General features: G+C 41.3%; 1 protein-coding gene across 1 annotated transcript in view; it reads left to right on the forward strand.

Moving 5' to 3' along the window:
• Nucleotides 1–23,889, forward strand: part of COLQ (collagen like tail subunit of asymmetric acetylcholinesterase) — a 65,931-nt gene that overhangs the window by 5,881 nt on the left and 36,161 nt on the right. Inside the window, exons 2-3 of the mRNA XM_038388271.2 lie at nucleotides 19,822–19,934; nucleotides 21,923–22,027. Of these exons, the coding sequence (XP_038244199.1) occupies nucleotides 19,822–19,934; nucleotides 21,923–22,027 (218 nt within the window). The remainder of the gene's footprint in view (nucleotides 1–19,821; nucleotides 19,935–21,922; nucleotides 22,028–23,889) is intronic.

The following is a 23,889-nucleotide window of genomic DNA, read 5'->3' on the forward strand; positions in this document are numbered from 1 at the left end:
AATATTGTCAGAGGGTCCTGTAGCATCACCTTCTAAATATATAGTTTGGCTGAGTTGTTTTATCATTTTTTTTCAAAGTTTTATTCTGTTTAGGTCCTTGCACTGTGCCCATCACCATGGCATCTGAGTGACTCTGCTGTATAATAGAGGAATGAAATAAATCTATTAATGAATTCTAAGAACAAATTTTACACTCATTTTTAGTAGGGTTAAGTGTTGTAAGAACCGCAGTGAAGCAAACCTCTTTCCAGGTTCAGATCAATTAAAGATCCTTATTATTATTGGTTGTTTATTATTTGTGTTACCAAAGTCACTAGAAGCCCCAGTCATGGAAAAGAACCCCATTGTGCTATGCATTGTACACACACAAAACAAAAAGACAGTTCCTGCTCCAAGGAACTTACACACTAAGTCCTCCCTCCCTCCCTCTCCTAGGGACCCAGCCTGAAGGTTCCCAAGGATTGTATCGCAAGAAGGGAAGCCACATAGAATACTGGAGAGTCACAAAGTGGGGGGAAAAGAGGTGGAGACAAAATATTTGGATAGTTAATCTAACCAAAACCTCCCTTTATGCCCAACACAAATTTGTAGTATGATTTAATTTTCTTCTGTGGGCTTCTAAGAATATTGATGCCCAGTCCTGTAAAATGAACATGGCAGATTATGCTGATTTAAAAGGATACAAAAAGATTATAAAATGCAGCATTATTGATGTTATTGCTACCATTATTTTTGCTTGCTCCGAATTACAGTAATGACAAATGAATGCTTTCAGATGATGTATTTTTCAATGAAAAGGAACAAAGTGTTATGCTAGGGGTTGGGTGAAACCTCATTGAAACTGGTGAGTGTAACAGTTGCCCTTAATTCAGGACAAATGTAAAAAGCAATTAAGCTTCTTTATGGACTAGATAGCTAAACAATAGGAGCCACCACCCAAAACACAGACCACATGCAAGGTTGGTCTGAAACTGAGCTATGTAGGCAGAAAGGTTTTACTAGAGGTTCAGTGTAAATGTAGGGGGCTGGGCATTGTTTGAGGGAATTGCATATGTGTTGAAAGAGGCAGCAGAAACACCACAGAAGGTGGCACAGAAGCACCAGAAACAACCAGAGAAACGCTTGAGAGAGAGAGAGAGAGAGAGCGCGCTTTTGGGCAGCATTCTGTCTAGAAAAAGGCTTGGAGCTCTGAGCAAAGAAACTGCCTCCTGCTGTTTGATTGTTCAGGGAAACAGCACTGTGTACATTCTTTAGAAATTAATGGGATTGCATCAAAGAAATAGCTGACTCTATCTCAGTTTCTTCTTCCAACTGGAAACAACCTGTAAGAATATTGGCTAACCACTCAGGTCAAAAGGGGTAACATCCTCTGCCCCCTTACCTTCGCTTTATTCTTTAGACTACAAAGTATTTTTTTCTGTCGATAAAAATCAGTTTGCTAAAGACTACTGAACACAAAAGGGAAAATATTTAAAGAGGTACATCCATGATAGGAGAGAGTTAAGGCATGAACTCAATTCCCGTTGTGTTTCATAAATTCATGCCATATTTGCTGATTAGCAGAGATATTTTATTTAAATAAGGAATTTCCCCTCCCAGCATCTCTTCTCTTGCTGGATGAAACAGTGAAGACATCATTCTGAATTTCCACAGTAATCACACAGTAACAATTTCTGACATCGCAAATAAAGGAATAGAAGATGAGGGAGAAAGCTCCTGTTCAAACACCTCATGAAAGTAATAGTCATGGATCCTAATGGCCAAGTGAGCTGCATTTATATAAATGTTTCCTTTCTATGGGCTTTAAAATGCCATCTCCCTTGTAGAAAGGGGATGGGTTTTGGGAGTTTTTTTGTGTTTTTGTTTTTGTTTTGTTTTTTACAGAAACTCAGTGTTGTTTAATATTATTCAACCTGCAGGGAGGGAAAGTTCCCTTGTCTATCTATCTTCATCGCCATAACATCTAAACACCTCATAACCTTTAATGCATTTAACCTCACAACATCCTTGTAAGGTAAGGAAGTATTCTTATCCCCAGTTTACAACTGGGGCCTAAATAGGCAAATTGACTTGCCAATGGTCAGACAGGAAGCTTGTGACAAAGCAGGAATGGAACCCATGTCTCTGGGCCACAACTTCAGTGACAAGGCACTCTTTCCTCAGATGGAAATATTTAGGTATATGAAGTAATCATAGAATTACTATATTAAAAAAGGCATTGTGGGTCTCCGCCCCTCCTGCCCCGCATGCGACCTTTACCAATGCAAGATTGTTGCCAATGGTGTATATTTCTTGTGCTAATGCTATACTGAACTTTTCTCAGTTATTCACTTCTTCTTTTTTTAACATGAAAATTGGGACCAAGCCTTGAGGACATAGGTTTTGTCCTTTGTCTCAAAGGGTAAAACCAGCTTGGTCAGAACACTGAAGTATGCAGTATCTGTCTATCCATCCTGGCAAGAGGGTTGTTTAGATGACTAAATAAATCTTTTCCATCTCTAACTTCTACAGTTCTCTGAATAATGCTTTCCTTTAGGTCAGACTTAATTCCACACAATTTACACCCAGGCATGGATGTGAAATAATGTTGGCATAATCCAAAACTTTATTAGCAGTACCAAATACAGACTCCTCCCCTTTTGTCTCTAGATTAGATACACAGGAATACAAAACACACAATTGTGATATAGAGCAATGCCTAAATAACAATCACAGAGCTATCAGTACTGAAGGTTGTGAGAGCCCCTTTCCTTTCTTAGTGCCACTGGGTCCAGCTCTCTGATTAGGAGATAGAGACACATCATTCTCCAAGGGTATTTGTAATGTGGTATCCCCATTTGGGGGTGAGGGGGCACAAATGCCCACAGCCACCCACAGTTTTTTGTACTGGTTGTAAGTTCCATAGCTGTGGGTCTGGGGAGTGGTCCCAACATCACTGAAATTTGACACACATACCTGTATAGATGGAGGGGGATTGAACCAAATTTCAGTGAATGGCATTCAAGCATTGCAAACAAGCACGCCGGGGCTCAGTGGCACTCAAATTTGACCTGTCTATCCAGACAGAGGGGTGGCCAGACCAAGTGGGTCACAACCTGAGCATGGGAAGTCTGTTCCTGTATGGTAACGTGCAGGGGAGTCTGCCAAGAACTCGACATCTGGCGGCACCATCTCATGCACACTTTGGGTAAGAGAGAGGGGAGACTCCCTGGCCAAAGGAGACCCAGGGTCCCTGCTGGGAGGGTGGAGGACTGGAATTTTTTGAGTTGGAACCACTATCAACCAGTACTTACTGTAGTCTGTTGGGTGTATTTTTCCTGCTACTCTTGAGAGGACAGAGAGAATCTTCCCTTCAAAAGTCCCAGCTATTAGTCACCTACCAACTCAGTCTCTAGCAACAAATGGATCCGGTCCATCTTGGATTAAAAGCAAAACAAAACACCCAACAATGTGCACTGGGAATTGTAACAGTGAAAACAGAAAATACAAATATTATTAAATGCCTGACATGGTTTCTAAAGAGCTCTTGCAAGCTAGTGCTAGCAATGCACTGTGTAGTATTCATGTAGTATGGAAAGGCCCAATTCTCAGGTCAGTACAGGTCAGTCTAAGCAGGTGGGGGTTCTTCAGCAAGTATGTTGTGTCATCTTAGGGCTTATCTACACTACAAATGCTCTGTCATCCTAGCTAATACTAGTATAGCTGTGCTGGCAGAACCTTCAGTGCAGATGCAGCAGATGCCGACAGAGGTTTTGCACATGAGGGGTTTTGCCAACATTGCTGTATAAATTTCAGGTGTGTAATTTTCCCCCCACTCTCCTAACTGACATAGCTATGCCAGCAAAACTTTGTAGTGCAGACAAACTAAGCCTTAGACTCCCAACACTTACCAATGTGCACCCTCATACACATCACTGTGGTTTTGGCCCATTAGTCTTAGGGAGCCTAACGTGTAATTCCATGTGAATGAGCTGGAAAAGAAGGGAGCATCAGGAAAAGCAGCTACCAGGAGGATGTAAGAAGGTTTAAGTTAAAGTAGGTCACTCCCTTCTTGTGCCGTCTTCTAGCTCCTTAGCACCAACATAGACCAATTTGCAGCCACTTAACTCCACCTAGTGCAGTCTAATTTACACCCCCATGAAGGTCACCTCTGAATTTAGCATGATGTGTATTTTAGGACTTCTGCTCCCTTTTTGTAAGGTTTCAAATGCAAACTCCTTTGATTTTAGTCAAACTGAACTGGTGGCTGACTGTTATCTGGGGCAGCTCCTGGCAGGTGCGCTCGGCAGGAACTGAACTCTGGCCTCAGAAGAGGAATCTAAAGGTAATTTTGTTTGTCTAGCAGGTCACAGGCACAGAGAAGGCAATGATCTCTCTTTGTAGCAGTACTACAACAAATTGTGAGAGCCTGGGCCGCTGCTGGGGTGCAGATGGTGATGTTATCCCAGGCTTGAGTTAAGCAGGGAGCACACAATTCCCTGCTGGCATTAATGCTGCTTTGAATCATAGAATCATAGAATATCAGGGTTGGAAGGGACCTCGGGAGGTCATCTAGTCCAACCCCCTGCTCAAAGCAGGACCAATCCCCAACTAAATCATCCCAGCCAGGGCTTTGTCAAGCCTGACCTTAAAAACTTCAAAGGAAGGAGATTCCACCACCTCCCTAGGTAACGCAATCCAGTGCTTCGTCACCCTCCTAGTGAAAAAGTTTTTCCTAACATCCAACCTAAACATCCCCCACTGCAACTTGAGACCATTACTCCTTGTTCTGTCATCCACTACCACTGAGAACAATCTAGTCCATCCTTTTTAGAACCCCCTTTCAGGTAGTTGAAAGCAGCTATCAAATCCCCCCTTATTCTTCTCTTCCGCAGACTAAACAATCCCAGTTCCCTCAGCCTCTCTTTATAAGTCATGTGTTCCAATCCCCTAATCATTTTTGTTGCCCTCCGCGGGACATTTTCCAATTTTTCCACATCCTTTTTGTAGTGTGGGGCCCAAAACTGGACACAGTACTCCAGATGAGTACACCTTCTCTTATGCTGCTCCCTACTAACCAGGAGCTACCCCCTACATGTGAGTGAGCCCCATGGGATCAAACTTGGAAGAGAGAGAAATATGTAGAGGCACCAGTGCCAACTTGCAGCATTTTACAGTGTTGTAACATGAGCTATTTTACTAACCCACTAAGACCTCTCTCTGTGGGCAGGAGAGGAGTGGGGAAGAGCTTTAATCATGGTGTTGGGGAGGGAAAGAAAACAAACTCGAGCTAGAACCCCACTTCTCTTTTTCTTGAGGGAGATATCACCACTCTTCCCCCACCTCCCAGGGATCATCTTCCCTCACCCAAAAGAGGCCAAAACAGATGAACTTTGGGTGAATGAGAGCATAATGGTCAGAAGGACATGAAAAGGGGCTGAGAAGATGGAGAAAGAGATGAGTAGCAGGGGTGCCAGAACAGGAGAGGCCATAGCCCTTTCGCTTTTTACTGGCCGTGAGGGTGAGCGATGTGGGGGTGAAGAAGAGTAAGCGAGGGGGCGGGGTCTTGGGGGGAAGAGGTGGGGGAAGGGGCAGGTCTGAGGGCAAGTCTTGGGGGAAGGAGCGGCGTGGGGTGGAGTCTTGGGGGAAAGGGCAGTGGGGGAGTGCGAATATCGGTGGAATGAGCGGTGAGAGGGCAGAGCCTCACGGGCGCTGCATGGCACGGTGGGGCAGAGCCCTAATTTGGAGGCCTGTGGTGGCCCCCCACACTTTTAGGGTGCTTCTGGCATTCCTGATGAGTGGGAGGGGGAGGGGGGGCCTGCTTATTATTTTCCTCAACCTGGAGGCTAGCAGGAGAGAAATGGAGTGGGCAACAAGCATGTGAAAAACTGCATGCATATGGTGGCTACATTTACACTGCACACCTCTTGTGGTGGCATGTAGCTTATGTGTTGCTACATGCCACAGTGAAAAGCAGGCTGCATCCACACTTAGTGTATAGCTACCTGTGTCAGTGAAAGGCTCTGGCATGGAGAGCAGTGAAGAAAGATTTGGCAGCAAGGAGCTGTTGGAGCCCTTCCCTCTGTTCCCTACCTGGTGGAGCCTTTCCCTGTGGTGGGGGAAGACTCTCCACTGCCACAGAGGAAAGACTCCAGCCATGGGGAGGCAGCAGGCCACTAGACCTCTTAAAATATCAGTTTAGACATGGGAGGCACCGTTTGGGCAAGTAGAGCACTGCGTAGGGTACATTCCCAAGCACACACCCAAAGGGTTTAGGTGTGTCTTTACTCACCTAAGCAGTGTCTGCACTGCTATTTATACCCTTACTGAGGGGTAAGTAGTGTACATATTCTATATGCTGCTGAAAGGAATGTGAAGTATAGACATATCCAGTGTGTGTGTGTGTGCATGCACATGCATATGGGAGGGTATCCCCATATGCAGAGAGGGCTGATTGACCTAAAGAAGCCATGGATTCAGTTTCAGTTTTCTTCAAATAGAGGACCGGATTTCTAATGATAAAGTTCCAGAAATTTCAGAAATACAGGTTTATGCACTACATTGATATGGGTTTTATTTTCTGTTAGAGCCAGGGGGACAAAATTATCCCTGCTGTGATTCTATTGAAGTCAGTGGAGACACACCAGGAATGAAACTGGAATTCAAATTAGTCTCAGAAAGCTTTTTGAGAGTACAGGAGCACCTGGATTCACATGGAGATTGCTTGGGATTGTTTGAACATACTGGGGGAATAACATGAAAGTCAGGTACATTTTGACTCATCTTGCTCTTGCAATTGCAGAAGTGCAGTGCTGGTGTTCCACTGTGTTATTGTTACTAACCTCACAGATAAAATACTATGGGATTGTATAATACAGCATTGCATACCGAGCTCTTTTGGGGCTGATACAGCAGCCTTAATGCATTTAGGACTGCAGGTTGTAGCAGGGATTGTGTTGAATATTGGTTTTAACAATCACACTCTCTATAACTTTGTATTGTGATGTCAAGCTGCTGAATTTTAGAGCCTGCTTTATAAAGCTATTAAAGCAGGGGATGGTGACTCAGGAGGCCTGGTTCTAGTCCTGATTTTGTAACTGATTCATTTTGTGATTTGGGGGCAAATTGTTTAGCCTCTTTGTACCTCAGTTTCCCATTCGGTAAACTGGGGATAATAGTTACCACCTGTGTGACTTAATTCGTCAATGTCTGTTAAGTGCCTACTGCTCTTCAGATGAAAGGTGCTATAGAAGCAAAATTGTGCATGACTGACCTGTTTTGGTTTTCATGTTTTGTGAACCTAAAAAGATGGGTGCTGCACATCCATGGTCAGAGTTGTTCCATGCCTTCAACTTTGCTTGGAGTTTCATGTTCACATGAACTCTGAGTCAATCCATGCAAATACTCTCTTCCTTTGGTCCCTCATCTCAGAGCCTTCCTTATACATGGAATTTGAGGGGACAGTAAACAACACTTCTCTCTCTGACATACAGCTCTGTTGCCTTTGAGTGTAGATGATCTTTCCTTCCCTGAGAAATTTAGCAGGCAGACAGTTTCTCCTTCCATTTCCAGTCTCCCTAAGGTTAGGACTGGGGCGTTGTTGTAGGGAGTGTTTGCCCACCTTTTACGCTATAGGGCTAAAAGAAATAGCCCCAAAATCATTTCCATCTGATGGTTGTTTGATAGTCTATGCAAACACATTCTTGGTTAACCACCAGTTCCCAGCGAATGCAAGTCCACATCAAGTGACCTACCTACACAATTGGCAGACCTTGGAACTCTTTTGGCAGTTCTGAGCCAAGTATTGAATGGGACTAGAACAGTGGTTCTCAACCTATTTATCAGTGCGGGCCACATATGCAGCTCTCTATGTGTTAGTGGGCCACATCTACACAATATATAAATACTACCTGTATGGCCCTTCCCTGAGGATGTCAGATGGGCTGCAGCTGTGCGCTGATTGGGCTGCAAATGGTCTGTGGATTGAGAACCACTGGACTACAGAGACAAATTCTCATCCTCCAAATGAAGGGGACTGAGGTTCATTGACTGGGCACCATGAGGAAGCCCATGCTGCTACTGACTGCTGAACTTTTATTAGTTATAAATATTTTATTTCTTTTAGTTTTCTTATAGTTTCTGAAAGTGTTTTTGCTGCATTACAGGACAGAGAAAACCCAATGTTTCTGCTAGGGCTGACTGAATTATTTTTTGTCAAAACTGTTTTTGATGGCAAATTGGGTTTTCGACAAAACTAAATGTTTATATAGAAAATGCCTGTTTCCCGTGGAAAATTTCAAATGATCACTGAAGAAAATTTGGCTGAAAACTTTCCAGTCTGGGCTGAAAAAAAATCAATTTCCAACCAGCTCTAGAGAATTTACAGTTTAATTTCAGATGTGATGCAATGCAGAGAGCAATAAAATGGTTGGGAGGGGACTGGGACTCTAGCAACAAGACCGCATGGTTCTTCAGTTAAATCTTGTGAATGTTCTGTCAATAGAGCTGTTGCTAGAGCTATCAAAAGGCCCCCTTCATGAGCATTAAATCATCATTTAAAAAGGGGCTAGTGTCTTGGCCACAGATGTTTTCACTCGAAAAATCATAAATATATACCTGAAGGCTGTTTACATTCAGAGTGGTGGTGTCCTTGTGCGGAGAGTCAGAGGAGGCTGAATGAATGAAAGCAAAGCAGGTGAAAGTTTCACTTTCTGGAGAGTGAGCACATAATCATTAAGAAACTGGCCTGCCCAGCTTGTTGTTTATGGTTAGTTTTGATCAACAGCCAAGTGGGAAACGCACCTGTGATGGAGTGTCAGTGACTAGAGGCCTCTCTCCGCTTGGCAGAGTCTGTCAGTCAGAATTTGGGCAAGCCATCAAGTAAGATATTGGGAAGACTAGCCTTTAGACAGCTGCTGTGATTCTAGTCCGGGATGAAGGTGAGAACAGTGGTTGCACGTAGTGGAAGAGAAACATGTTAAATATTTTTTCCATGGTATCTCTTTGTCTGGAAATCTGGTTAAACAAGCTAGCCTACCCTTTTTTTAACGTAGACTATAATTGTTTTTTATAAATCAGATAATTTTGAGCAGTGAAAAACTGAGAGCCTGATTCTGATCTCAAACCAGTGTTATGCTAATGTAGCTCCATTGACTTCAGTGGATTTTCAATAGTTATCCATGTGTAGGTCCATATGGATCGTGAGCCTGCAAAATGATCCTACTTCAGAGGGACTCTGTGTGGGCATATGGGCAGAACTCAGGCTATAGTTTGGACCCTGTCTCAGATGGGGATTTTCCAACCCCTAGCTGAAATAAGCAACATGCCAAAAGAAAATTAAATGCTGCAGCAGTTTAGTTTTAGCATATTTTTTATTTTGAAGCAACTACTAGACACAAAATACATGCATAGGACTAAATAGTGTTCATGTCCTTGATTTGGATATAAGAATAACCCAGACCCTAGCAACAATTTAGGTGAAAAATGATAAACGCTTTCTAATTCAAGACTGATCCTGTTCCACTGAAACAAACCAGTGGGAGTTTTTCGACTGAACTCGGCAGTGCATGGTGTTTTTGCACAATCAAATCAAAGCTTTCCCAAAGTGCTTCACAGTAACCTGTGTTTATAACACTGTTTGGCTGACCAGCACATGCTGTACCTATCTACACAGGCAAAGTCTAAAAGGTATTATATAACATGAGCAGTCCCACTGAAATCCGTGGGATCAATCATGGAACAAGTTACTATTAAGCAAGAATAACGGGGTCAGAATGTAGCCTATAATGATATTTAGCATTACGACCTTATTATGTATGGTTATAAGGTGCCTGTAGTATTATGCAATTTGCTCTATTTTGCTGATTTCAAGGAGCTTTGAATCAGCCTCTTGTGCAGCAATACGGTATATGGCCTTAAAGCCTGATCCAACTGTCACTGAAGACAAGTCAATGGGAACTCTTTATTCAGGAGTAATATTAGTGATGCTTTTGCATACTTATACCAGATGTGCCACAATCCTGGAATTAGGGACACTCTGACAGTATGAAATATTAAAGATCCAGATTCTACCATTTGTTACACATATGCAAGATAAGAAAAGGAGTACTTGTGGCACCTTAGAGACTAATCTCTAAGGTGCCACAAGTACTCCTTTTCTTTTTGCGAATACAGACTAACACGGCTGCTACTCTGAAACATATGCAAGATAGGCTGTATTCAGAGTAACCTATGACAGAATATGTTTATATTTTGTTGTGTCGTGACTAAGCTAGAGACAGGAGAATTCAGAAGAATGTACAGAACCACCAAGCCTTTAGTACTTTGAGATCTAAAGTCTACAAGAAGCACTTCAAACTTTTTAATACAACGCTGTTTTTTGTTTCTTTTGCTCAAAGATAAAAATATTTTTCCTTCTCCCAATAGAATAAAATCTTCTGCTGAGATTCAAATACCAAAACCTAAGAAATTCAAAAAGATTCTTAATGACGGATTCTTTCTGAGGTTAAATTACCCGTCTCTAAACTCAGCTGAAACAATGTTTTGGTAGGAACTCTGAATAACATAAATTAACTCTATTTATCTACAGGTGCAATGTAATAAATATTCAAATCTCTTAAGTAAATAAAAACCTTCTGCAGCTCTTGCTGGTGAAAGTGAACAGGTCCCACCTGGTAAAAATAGCCTTGTTAAGAAAAGTGTTTGGAAGCAAGATTAGTGAAAAGTGGGTTTTATTTTGGATCTTGTGCCCAGAGTGTCTTTACAGCCTAAGTGTGGGATATAATCTGGCATCAGTCGAGTCAAACAGTAACTGGATTCCATCCTTGGATAACTATATTCTCTAGCTTAACTGACAAATCCAGACCTGTGATTGAAACGAAGTGGAATAAGTAAAACACCTGCTGACTCGCTTGTTGGGTAGCTACTGAAAACATTTTCGGAATCACATTGCTGCAGACAACCTCTTTGTGCATTGCAGTAGTGAGGCTAAGGGACTGATCCAATCCCATTAATGTCAGTGGGAATTGGATCAGGTCCTAAACTGGTAGGATGAAAAACAGCAGAGAGAGGAAAATCTGGATGATGTATTTTGACTGGGTGAAAAAAAGTGCCCAGGCTGCCAGGATTTGAAACCAATGGGAATTTCACTATCAGCTTCAAATGGTTCAGGGCTTGTCCATTTGTAGAGTATTTCCAAATTGCAAAAATCCATACTATAGTTCTAAAGTACTAGGATAAATAAATTATGAGCAGAAGAATCCTTCTGTGATAACAAAACAATATGGGCTAGAGTGTGCTGTTGGGGACAGCACAGTGCTGCCATCCCACCACAGGAGAATCACTGAGAGCTCTCCTGGACCACAGGGGAATACGCATCTGTTATACCCTTTCATGAGGTCCTGCTCCGATGGGTTGGTGTGGAGGAGGGGAGAAACAAAGTCAATGGGATTATACACACAAGCTTAAACTTCAGCATGTGCTAAATTGCTTTGCTCATATGTTCCCCCCCCCCAATAAACTCCTATTCAAAATTGCTCCATTTGAAAGTAAAAAAGCAATATTTCCAACTGCCAGCAACTTAAATTCAACCTTGAATCTGCAAATCAAGCCACTGCGGCCATTGTTGGCTGTAAGCAACTGGGGTGCTTCTGCTTCATGGGAAATAAAGGCTTTTGTTGACACATTTGTGTCAAGTTTAGTACTTGTGGCATGCACAGAGCTGGGTGTAGCAACACTGTGGTTTTATTTATTATTCAGTACACTTGGCATGCCGAGTACAAATAGCTTGATTTACAATATTTTAGTGTAACAAATAGTCTTGGAAAGAATCTAAAAAAGAAACCCAATTTGAGGAGATTGGGCTGTGTGGAGGCAGTTTAATGTTCTTTTTATTCTACACTTCTCAATATGTAGGATATTTTTCTCATATTTCCACACCTGCTGCAAAGTAGAATACTCAGTATTATTTACATGGCAGTACCCAGAATGCACTTCCAGCTCAAGCTATTTCCTAGAGGTGCTGGTTTTGAAAACTGCAGGTTTTGACTGTGCTTGTATGTTCAACTGCTTTTCCATACAAGGTGATGTGGGCTAGCTATGAACCCGCCTGAACTCCATGAGTATGTACTCAATATGACTGATCTCTGCTACCCATGCTACACTACTAGTGTTAGCATGCTGACATTGTGGGACCTAGTTTGAGCATGCCTACGTAAGCTGGGAATCACACCTGCTGTGCCAAGTATAGATGTAGCTAGAGTCAGGGGGCAGTTCCTGCACCAAAGAGCTTACAGTCTAAATAGGCAAGACAGACTCATAGGTCAGAAGGGACCATCATGATCATCTAGTCAGACTGCACATTGCAGGCCACAGAACCTCACCCACCCATCCCACTCCTGTAACAGACCCCAAACCTCTGGCTGAGTTATTAAAGTCCTAAAATCATTGTTTAAAGACTTCAAGTTACAGAGAATCCACCATTTACACTAGTTTAAACCTGCAAGTGCCCCATGCTGCAGAGGAAGGTGAAAACCCCGCAAGGTCTCTGCCAGTCTGATGCAGAGAAAAATTTCCTTCCTGACCCCCAAATATGGCATGCAGACACCCGCTCAAGGTAGGGCAGTGACTTGCACAAGATCTCTCTGCAGGGTAGGGGCTAAGTCAGGAATAGAACTCAGGTCCCCTGGTTCCAAGCCCAGAGCACAATCCACTGAACCACATTGCCTCTTTAAGTGTTTTTTACACTGGTGGAAATTCCCAGTATAGACATGCTACAGCATTATAAATCTGACTAAGACCCACTGGGGAAAATCACTTTTTATACCAATGCAGCATGTACATAGTCTAGTGGTTTGCACCAGTGCAGCTACATTGGTGTAGCTATACAGATACAGGAAAACCCAGTGCAGACAAATCCTTAAGTCGATGACTCTCTATGGAACCCAGAGGTTACAATGTAAATGGAGTTGCTAGTAGAAGTGCTATAGAACTGTACTAGAATACTTTCCTGCCTATCATTCTTAATTATTTGCACTAACACTTTTTATGGGGAGACCTTTTCTAATTTGCCTGTAAAGCTAAGGTTAAATAAATAAAGATGAAGGAAATTTGTGCATGTTTTCTTAAATAATGGTCCTTAAGAATTAGCAAACTGATTCTGAATAGGAGTCATGTGGCGAAAATCCTGTGCAAAGCTTTGAAAATGGCACAGTAAGTAAAAGCCTAGATTTAAATGACAAAAACAAAGATATCCATGGTAATTTAGATATAGGATCTCATTCGCCATTGCCCAAAGACAACACTACTCTGGTGGTGAAAAAGGGATGTAAAGGCAGTAGATATACCCACCGGGGAATTCTACTATATACTGACTCTAGGCCGTGCTCCCCAACCCGTCACAGCCCTCAATGTGGGGGGTGTGCCAAGGGTGTAGCCAAAGAAAAGTGGCATGCCTGTAACCCAGTTGTATTCTGGCTCTTCATGGCTGCTGAAACAACCATTAAGAGACATGGGCAGTTGGACATAAATTAAAGCAGCCATAGCTTGTGTCAGGCCCCCAAACAGCCTCAAAATATGTGTGAGGTGCATTGCATAGCTCAATCCGAATGAAGAATCGAGCCCTTTAGATTTAAATAATCAAATTATTAATATTATCCCAGTAAGTATTAGAGGCTTTCCAAATTCTTCTGTGCCAGGTGAGTTACATGCTATTTTAGGAACAGCTTTTAGCTGAATTATGTAACAAGTTTCAATCTGGAATCAAAATGTCCTGATTTTGATTGATTTAAGACATACTCTTAAATGTAATTTTTGTGTGTTGTGATGTTATGATGAAATTCCAGTCCTTGTGAAGAGTATGGAATTGCATTAAATGGTATGTTATGTGAATAAAGAGACAGACACAGTCCCCAATCCAGTGAATACGTACTAGAATGTAACGCCTCAGCTATTTGCATCAGCTAGGGGTGCAATTAATCTACAACACTTCCGTCAGATTTGTTTTCATAGGAATTTAATTTGGAAATTTTATATTAATCCCTCTCTTCTAATATTGGATGGTGCCAGATGCTTCAATGAGAATGAATGAAACAGGGCAATTTATCAAGTGATCCATTCCGTGTTATCTAGGTCCAGCTTCTGGCAGCCAGAAGTTTAGGGACACCCAGAGCATTCTGTTGCATCCCTGACCATCTTGGCTAATAACCATTAATAGACCTATCCCCCATGGACTTACCCAATGCTTTTTTGAGCCCACTTGTACTTTTGGCCCTCACAACACCCCCTGGTAATGAGTTCCACAGGTTGACTGTGCATTGTGTGAATAAATACTTCTTTATGTTAGTTTTAAATCTGCTGCCTATTCATTTCATTGGATGTGTTATATGAAGGAATAAATAACAGTTCCTTATTCACTTTCTCCTCACCAGTCATGATATTACAGATCTCTGTCTTGTCCCCCCTTAGTTGTCTCTTTTCTAAGCTGAATAGTCCCTGTCTTTTGAATCTCGCCTCATATGGAAACTGTTCCATGACCTTAATCATTTTTGTTGCCCTTCTCTGTACTTTTTCCAATTGTAATATATCTTTTTTTGAGATGGGGCTATCAGAACTGTATGTAGTATTCAAGTTGTGGGGAATACACTGGGTTTATATAGTGGCATTATAATATTTTCCATCTTATTATCTATTCCTTTCCTAATGGTTCCTTAGAGTAGCAGCCGTGTTAGTCTGTATTCACAATGAATGAAGCGATGAAGTGAGCTGTAACTCACGAAAGCTTATGCTCAAATAAATTTGTTAGTCTCTAAGGTTCCACAAGTACTCCTTTTCTTTTTGCTAATGGTTCCTAGCATTCTGTTAGCTTTTTTTGACTGACACTGCACATTGAGCAGATGTTTTCAGAGAATGATCCATGATGACTCCAAGATCTCTTTCTTGAATGGCAACAGCTAATTTAGATCCTGTCATTTTGTATGTATCGTTGGGATTACATTTTCCAATGTGCATTACGTTGCATTATCAACATTGACTTTCATGGGCTATTTTGTTGCCCAGTCACCCAGTTTTGTGAGATCCCTTTGTAACTCTTCACAGTCAGCTTTGGACTTAACTCTCTTCAGTAATTTTGTGTTGTCTGCAAACTTTTCTGCCTCACTGTTTCCCCCCTTTTCCAGATCATTTACGAATATGTTGAATGGCACTGGTCCCAGTACAGATTCTTGAGGTACCCTCCGAGTTACCTCTCTCCAATGTGAAAATGGACCATTTAGTCCTACCCTTTGTTTCTTGTCTTTTAACCCATGACTGATCCATGAGAGGACCTTCCCTCTTATCCCATGACTGCCTACTTTGCTTAAGAGCTTTTGATGAGGGACCTTACAAAGGCTTTCTGAAAGTCCAAGTATACAGTATCCACTGGATCTCCCTTGTCCACATGTTTGTTGACACTCTGAAAGAATTCTAATAGATTGGTGAGTCATGATTTCCCTTTACAAAAGCTGTATTGACTCTTCCCCAAAATATTCATATATTCTTTACTATAGTTTGAAGTTAGGATCAACTCCAGAGCCTCTTTAAAAAATCAGATTACATTAGCTATTCTTCAGACTTCTGGTGCAGAGGCTGATGGAAGTGATGGTTACATACCACAGTTAGTAGTTCTGCAAGTTCATATTTGAGTTCCTTTAGAACAATTGGGTGCATAGCAACTGATCCTGGTGACTTTTTACTGCTTGTCAATTTGCTCCAACAACTCCTCTATTGACACCTCAATCTGGGACAGTTCCTCAGATTTGTCACCTAAAAAGAATGGCTCAGGTATGGGAATCTCTCTTTGTAGTGAAGACCGATGCAAAGAATTCCTTTTGCTCCTCTGCAATGGCCTTGTCTTTCTTGAGTGATCCTTTAGCACCTCGATCGTCCAGTGGCCATTCTGATTGTTTGACAGGCTTTCTGCTTCTGATGTAATTAAAAAAAAATTGCTGTTGATTTTTGGGTCTTTTGCTGGTTGCTCTTCAAATTCTTTTTTGGCCTGCCTAATTATACTTGACTTGCTAGAACTTATGTACCTTTCTATTTTCCTCAGTGGGATTTGACTTCCAATTTCTAAATGATATGCAGTGTAGTTGTAGCTGTGTCAGTCCCAGGATATTAGAGACATAAGCTGGGTGAGATAACAGACGTTGGCCCAATACAAGATATTACCTCATCCACCTTGTCTCTCTAATTTTTAAATGATTTCTTTTTGTTGCCTCTTTTACTCTGTTGTTTAGCCATGGTGGCATTTTTGACCTTTTTTTTTTTTTAAGAAAAAAATGTGTATATATATATATATATATATATATATATATATATATATATATATATATATATATAGTTTGTGTCTCTCTTATGATGCTTTTTTTTAAAGTTTCCATGGAGCTTCTTGTTACTAGTGATGATGTATGAATCAGAAATAACACAACTTGATTTTCAGTTCCAAGGCTGATTTAGGTTAATCTGAGCACATGTGATCTGGAAGCCATTGAGGAAAGGCATACAGCTTCCCTGACCGGACTGTAAACTTTGAGAAGTTTAGTGGACGAGTGGCAAAAAATGTTTCCTGTCTGAATGCCAGTGGCAAAGGGAACTGGTAAGATGCAGATTCAAGAAGTTTTCCTGGAAGAGAAGAAATGTCATTTGAAGTAACCTGGGTGGTACCTTTCCTTAGAATGAAAGCAAAGTCTCAGGGCCTGGCTACATGGGGAAAAAGGTTGCAGTAGCTAGTGTGCACTAAGTACTCTGAACTAGCTACTCCACTAAAACTCCCCATGTTAATGCGTTTACTGCACCCTAAGAGTGCCTTTGTGCATTAAGGGAGTGCATTAAGCTAAACCACCCAAGGGCACTGGATGTGCAGTAAGGGTATCCACACAGGGTATTAGTACGGAGTAGGTAGTGCATTTTACATTCACAACATAGTTTGCTGTTCACTAAACTTTCCATGTAGAAAACCTTGAGTATTCGGTGAGTGGATCTAAGGGCTAGGGCCGAACTTCTCAAAGGCATTGTGTGCCTAACCCCCACTGAAATCAATGGGAGTTAGGTGCCTAAGCACCTTCGGGGATTTGGCCCTAGGTGCTTTAACAAAAGGTGTGGTTGTCCCTCTAATGGGTGGCTGAAGGTTGTTCAGTTCTCTAAGAGAGAGACTGAGTGTATGAGAACCAAGGTAATGTTTTTAGACAGGGCTATGTTTACTAAGTCCAATTAATTTTAATTTGGTATTTTTTTTAGATGTTAGTTCTTTTAATAATTTCTTTGTATGTTGTTATTCTTTCAAACCTGGTTTAATACTCCTGTCCTGGGTTAGTATATTGCTGTTCAATTTTATTACGATTTATTTAAATAATCTGTCTCCTTGTCCATGGCAAATGCAGTGCTTGAACTAACACTAAAATGCAAAAGGTATGGAATAGAATCTAATGTGAGCATATCTGCACATGGCACTCACTGTTACAGAAGAATCCGGGGAGACACTTTCAGCCACGATTAATTTAACCACTAAAAATTAGAGTTAATTTGGCAGCCATAGAAATCTAGGGATAGATTCTGGCCCCTACTCTAGCTCCTATATGCCACTCAACACTGGCCTGCGGGGCTGATAAAGAGGCTAAGGTGGGTCAGAGGAGAATTCCCCAAGCAAAGGAGGAGTGTAGGGTTGATGTAAGTGGCATTATGCTGCCTTCCCTGGCCGTGGGGATGGGGTTGGAATGGGGCCTGAGGGATCAAGCTTGTAGAGCTCAGTGCTTTGGGGATTCTGGACTTCAGACAATATAACCCTGGGAGCACCCGGGCATGGCTGGCTGTCCTGCTTTATGGCTGGTGAAAGCAATTAAAGAATATCTGAAATCATCACTGACTTCTTCAAAGAAAGTATTCCATCAGCCATCCAAGGCAATGCAATACTCCTGCCAGTTCTGACAAAACCTTACGCTTGACGTCAATGACCTTGCAAAGTATTCACTGCTGCCCCCATTACCAGACGCTCCTTCCTGAGCAAAGTGAGCGCAAAGGTGATAGCAACAGTAGCCTGGCTCAGATGGGAAAACAGTTCCTGACCTTGCAGAAACCAGGCCTCCATACTTATTCTGCATGTTTCCTCTGAAAGCGACGATACCTCTGACGTATACACAGCACATAGCAGGAATGGGTGGAACAGCCATCTGTGGGCTCTAATCATTCCTTGCAGAACGTCATGATGCTCCTCCTCCAGATGGAGTCCTGTTGGGCTCAGCGTTGTCATCCTTTCTCTTCAGCATATATATCTGAAAGCACTCAGAGAGACTGTGAGATGAACTACTGCATCAACAGTATACTGAAGGCCTTCAGGTGCATGTTACTTTCTGCACCAATGCAGCCTCTGTCATGACCTAACAGCCACAGTGCCTGCGCTGGGACCCTGGACTCTTGCCAATAGTGCTTTGGTATTTTAAAGGACTTTGAGAGGTCAAGTTCTCAGTTCTAAGTCTCATACAAAAGACAGAAACTCCAGCTGTACAGTGTCCCAGCATTTAGTATTGTCTAGTATAGTATTCTGGCTGAAAACAGCTACATGGCAAGTCACTAGGTTTTGTTTCCTCAGAATTGAACAACACTGAGAACAGGAGTAATGGCCACCAATGAAATGATATATGCAAGTAATAGGTTATGATTGGTTGCACCTCAGCTGAGTGAAAATTATTCATCTTAGGTGGCAAATTGATAAGGTTTTTTTCCCCGCCCCTTTCACTTCATAACCACTTTAGAATGTTACTTGGAAATGTTAAAGGAAAAACTCTTAATTCTATAATTCATGGCCATAACTATTGTAATGCTGCCTACAGTGACTCAAGAGCGTGAATACCAACCTCAGGGCCAATGGTTAGGAACCAGGACACAAACTCCAAATTGCTGTGAGTTTTATATGTAGATTGCATCAACCAACTATCAAGTGGAAACGCCTCAGGCACTATCACTTCCTTAACATGGAGTCAGAGACAGTCCCGTTAGGTACTCTGATCTATCTCGCCACCCAGGTGAGCCTACTTTTGTGATCGATGGTCCCTTACACCAAGTATCACAGCAATATCCAGGTTACTCCCAATCCCAAAGGACCAGTTACTTACCCCAGGTCAGTTGTACCTTAGATCTCATACCAAAGACCACACTTATAGCCAATCCTATAATAAGCTATGTGAAGATCTATTAAAAAGGAAAAGGAAAAAGCGAGTTATGTACAAGTTTAAAGCTGCTAAATATAGATACACAAATGAGTTACAATCTTAAGTTTGAAAAATTTCTATAATCAGCAAACTCTATGTCCTTTAGGGCTAACCCAGGCTAAGCAGCTGGGGATCTCTTGCTTATGCCTTCCTCTAGAGGCATAGAGATACCTAGTTCCTTTTGTGTGGGGTTTTTATCCCCTTCCTGCAATGTGCTTTGAGCTGAAAACTCAGCTGATGGGAGGAATCCACTTGAATGACTCATCTTCACGGGGAGGAGAGCAGAACAACAAAAGTCTTTTGTCCTCCAGTAGATGGTATGTAGGGAAATTCCAGTTACGACGACCAACAATATCAATGGACCTTTCCTTCTGCGAAGGGCTTAGCACCTTCTGTTGAAGATCTGCCCTTCACACTAATTAATATTGCTCTTCTGTCTGGTGATTTACGCAGTCACAGAGGCTCACTTTACAACTACTCAAACATTACTTTACAATATGGGCTACAGATGTCATAAGAGAGATTAATGCACCTACATTTTTCAAGCCATTTGAATCTAGCAGCGTTTGCCCCTTAGTAATCGCTGAGTGTTTCTTTTGCACAGACCTCCCTTGCTTGGAACAGAAGAAACGAATTAATAACAGAGCATGCTGTCTCCTTGCCCCTCCTCCACCGCCGTTATTTCCACCACCGTATTTCAAACAGGGCTGGGATTCTGTAAGTATTGCCTGGGAGCATTTTTCTTGCCTCTCCTATTTTTGTTTTTTTAAATACACGCGTGTATCCTTTCTTAGCACTTTCTGGTTGTTGTATTCCAGCAATCCCATCTCGCCATACAGTGCAGCAACAGGAAACACTTTATTGTTTTCAGTCTCCAATTATTTGTGGGCCGGCGCCCGTCTTTAAGTAATCTGATATTGACTCAACACCTCCATCTTTGTTTGCTTTGGACAAATAGGTCAGCCAACAAAACAGACTCCCTACTGCATTTCCATCAGCTTTTCCTCAGCATCCAGTCTGTGTACTCACTGTGTATGGAATCCCTGCTTTAGTCAGATCTGTATAGCTATGATTATTACTCAGTGCTATGAATTGGCTCTTTGCCTATCTTATCATAGCAGTGTGGTCTGCTCACTTATATGTGTCACCAGCCTACACTGGCTCCCACACATTTTCTCCCCAGGAGGGAGAATTTTCTCATTGGTCTCTTGTTAATTTCTCTTTGTTAATGTCCCACAACTATTGTGAGATATTTTTCTTTGAGATCCATGACTCTGATGATTTCCAATACTACATAAGTTATCATATTATACTAATATTTTAGAATCATAGAAATGTAGGCCTTCAAGAGATCATCTAGTCCATCCCCTTACATTGAAGCAGGATTAAGTATACCTTGGACATTTTGTCAAGAATGTATAGAGGGTGTGATCTAAACCCTTTGAAGTCAATGCTAAAATGCCCATTAACTTCAATGGGTTTTGGATTAGGTTTATAGCACTACTCCCACCAAACTGAAGAAACCAGAACTTTCTAATATTCTGAAGTTCTGGCTAGTGTTTAGAATGAGTACCTTGTTTTTTGTTTAATCTCTTAGTCAGCTACAGTACTTAAAAGCTACTGTTTAAATCCAACTGTATAATCACAAGTAGAGACATTTTTCCTGAAAGCGTACCTTATTGTTATCTTCTTATTAAAAATGTATATAAAACAAATTAATCTCTGTGTCTCTAGGATCCTCACGAACTGAGGCCCAATATTCTCTGCTGAGGGGTTTTTCAGCAGCAGCATGTTGCTTTAGTTCTAAACTCTTGCTTGAGGAATGGATCTTTGCTTTTGCGAGTGAAGACAAGTTTTGTTAATCCCAGTTACTCCATATCATTATTCTTATTTATTTCAGTATTAGTATTCTTATGCTATCAGGCATAAGCAAGGTGGTTTGCTAATGCAAGCCAGTTACTGATAGTCAAGTACTGTGGTTGAGGGAACCAGCTCTAGTACTGTGTTTAAGATTTTTTGACTGACTGACTCTAGGTTTCCTCTCTCTGTCTTAACAATAAGACACTATGCTGGGCCCTGGTCCATGCTGTAACCTGATTACAATCTATGCTCATGTAGGGCTTTATCCAGTGGGAGATTGGGAGTCAATGGGAGATTTTCCCCTGACTTTCAAAGGAGTTGGATCTGGCCTGTAATGAATGAATATCCACCCAGTTAAATATCACTAGAGTGAAGTTTACTCAGTCCAGAGCACAGGTTAATGTAGTTTGTATTATTAGAGCAAAGAGGCTATTTCTGGGCTGTGCTGTTACTCATAAATTGTGCCTGTAAGGAGCAGAGTCAAGTTTAAGAATAGATTTGGGCCCCACATTAGCTGAGAGGGCATGCTATGGTGCTGGCACACTGTTATAATAGTGCTGTTAGAAGGGAGGATGAAACGTGGGATGGGTGATGATAATTAAGATGATAACTGATGTGATGATAATTAAATTTCCATTAAGAGAAATGCATGATAAACCACAAGCCTGCACTGGACCCTTGTAAGTGGGTGGAATTAAATGCCCTACAGATCTGTACTGTTGCTGATTGATTGTTCATGCCTCCCTGTATTATGTGTTTTGATGTGTTTGTACGTGTGTGTATGTATATATATATATATATATATATATATATATATATATATATACACATTTCTTTTTGTTTAGAAGCTGCTTACCCTTGATATGAAACATTTATGTCAAGAGCTTCAGATAACACAAGCTTCACGTGAACCAGAATTCAATTGCCCTTCAGGGCCTCCTGGCCCCCAGGTTAGTACTGTATCTTAGACAATACCCTTCCATGTTCTGATCTGTTCTAAGCTCCTTACAAAGCTGCTGCAGTTTTGAAAATGGTATTTAATTTTTCACAATATTTTAAACTAAGGTTGGACTTTTTAAAAAGTTGGCATAAATAATATATTTGTCTATTTCTTCTCTCTGCCTAATGCCTTCCAGGCAAAGACTTGAGGTTGCACTTCATTTTCATCTACTTTAAACCAGCCTAAAGTCTTGAATCATTTAACCTCCATGGAAATTTCAGGAACCATCATTTCAAGCCTTCAACTAGTCTCTACTAGTTTTCTTTTAATATTGGTCTCTGTTGTTTTCTACTGGAGAATCAAGAGCTCTAGAAATGAGTACTCTACTAGCAGAATATCCATTGCTCTGTTTAGAAACCTACTTGCCAACTGGAAACAGTAGGAACCAGCTGAAAATTTTCTGCAGGAATTTCCACTAGGGAGTCCATCTTTCTAGGCATGGAGGATTGGATAAGACTCTTGCCAGAGCACTACAGTGCAGATCCAGTATTGACTGGTGAGTGGCACAAAGCTCTCCCTCAATGCTGAGTGCAACATTTCTGCAAGGTGGGCTGTTGAAGACCAGAAAATGAAAGGCTGGATCCAAGAGTTGAACAGTGTTTCACACATGTCAGCTCAGAAGACCATAAAGCCTCAGAGCCCTCACAAAATGGTATGATTTGCAAAGGTGGATTTTACACAGACACCGATAAATGCCATATTATGAGGAAAGGTCCACAGCACTGATTAAAACCTGTGCAGTTTTATCTTAGTGAAATACCTGTGTCATAAATTAAATGCATACATGTCTATACATTAAAGGCAATATGGTGCAGTGGCTAGGGTACTGGGCTGGGACTCGGGAGACCTGGTTTCTATTTCCAACTCTGCTACTGACCTGCTCTGCAACCTTAGACAAGTAACTTTATCTATCTGTGCCACTGTTTCCCCTCCCATTCTTTGTCAAATTAGCTTGTAAAGAAGAGGATCAGGAATTTTATGCCAGAACGTTTTGGTCCTTTTGAAATGAAATTACTTTAAAATGTTCCTCCCAGGGAAATTTTCAATTTTTCATTGCAATTCAGAATGGCATTTTGTTCTAAATGTGGGAGTTTGTCATGGGTGAGAAATTCTAGTTTCCACTCAGCTCTAATTGTAAGCTCTTTGGGTCAGGGACTGTCCCGTATTATGAAATGTACAGTGCCTAGCACAATGGGGCCTTGATCTAGGTTGGGGCCTCTAGACACTGCTGCAATACAAATAATACCAAAAATATGTACTATGCTACAGTAGAATCTCACTAATGCATGTTTATGACTAGGAGATCTTTTTGGAATCACTGTATTTTACAAATTAATAAGTGCACAAACACAATTTTAAAAAGTAACGCTAATGGGCTTTGTTCAAATGGAATTTAGTTTTAATTATTTACACAATAATACTTCATAGTAGACTAGTAACTATTCTGTAGTGTATTTTGTAAAAATAATAATGTCTTATTTTCGGAAATCTCATTATAGCGCCTTGTCATTATATCTTTGCTGAAACATGGGGTGAGGCAGACTATTTTGCATATGGGGTGTGTGTAGATTAGTGACGTTCATATGATCATGAATCTCTTGTACTATATTGAACAGTGTCTTATGTATATTATTATACAGTCCCACAATGTACTCAGTGATGTTCCAAAGGATTTATGAAACTACGATATGTGGGAAAGATGACAATAGTTATTTGAGTCTAAAAATAGAACTGAAAAACTGAATACATCAATTCTTCCTTTAACTAAAAGAGCAATAATGCTGAGTGTGATGGTCTACAAAGACCATTGAC

This window comes from Dermochelys coriacea, chromosome 2 (genome assembly GCF_009764565.3).
Source record: "Dermochelys coriacea isolate rDerCor1 chromosome 2, rDerCor1.pri.v4, whole genome shotgun sequence".
NCBI lineage: Eukaryota > Metazoa > Chordata > Testudines > Dermochelyidae > Dermochelys > Dermochelys coriacea.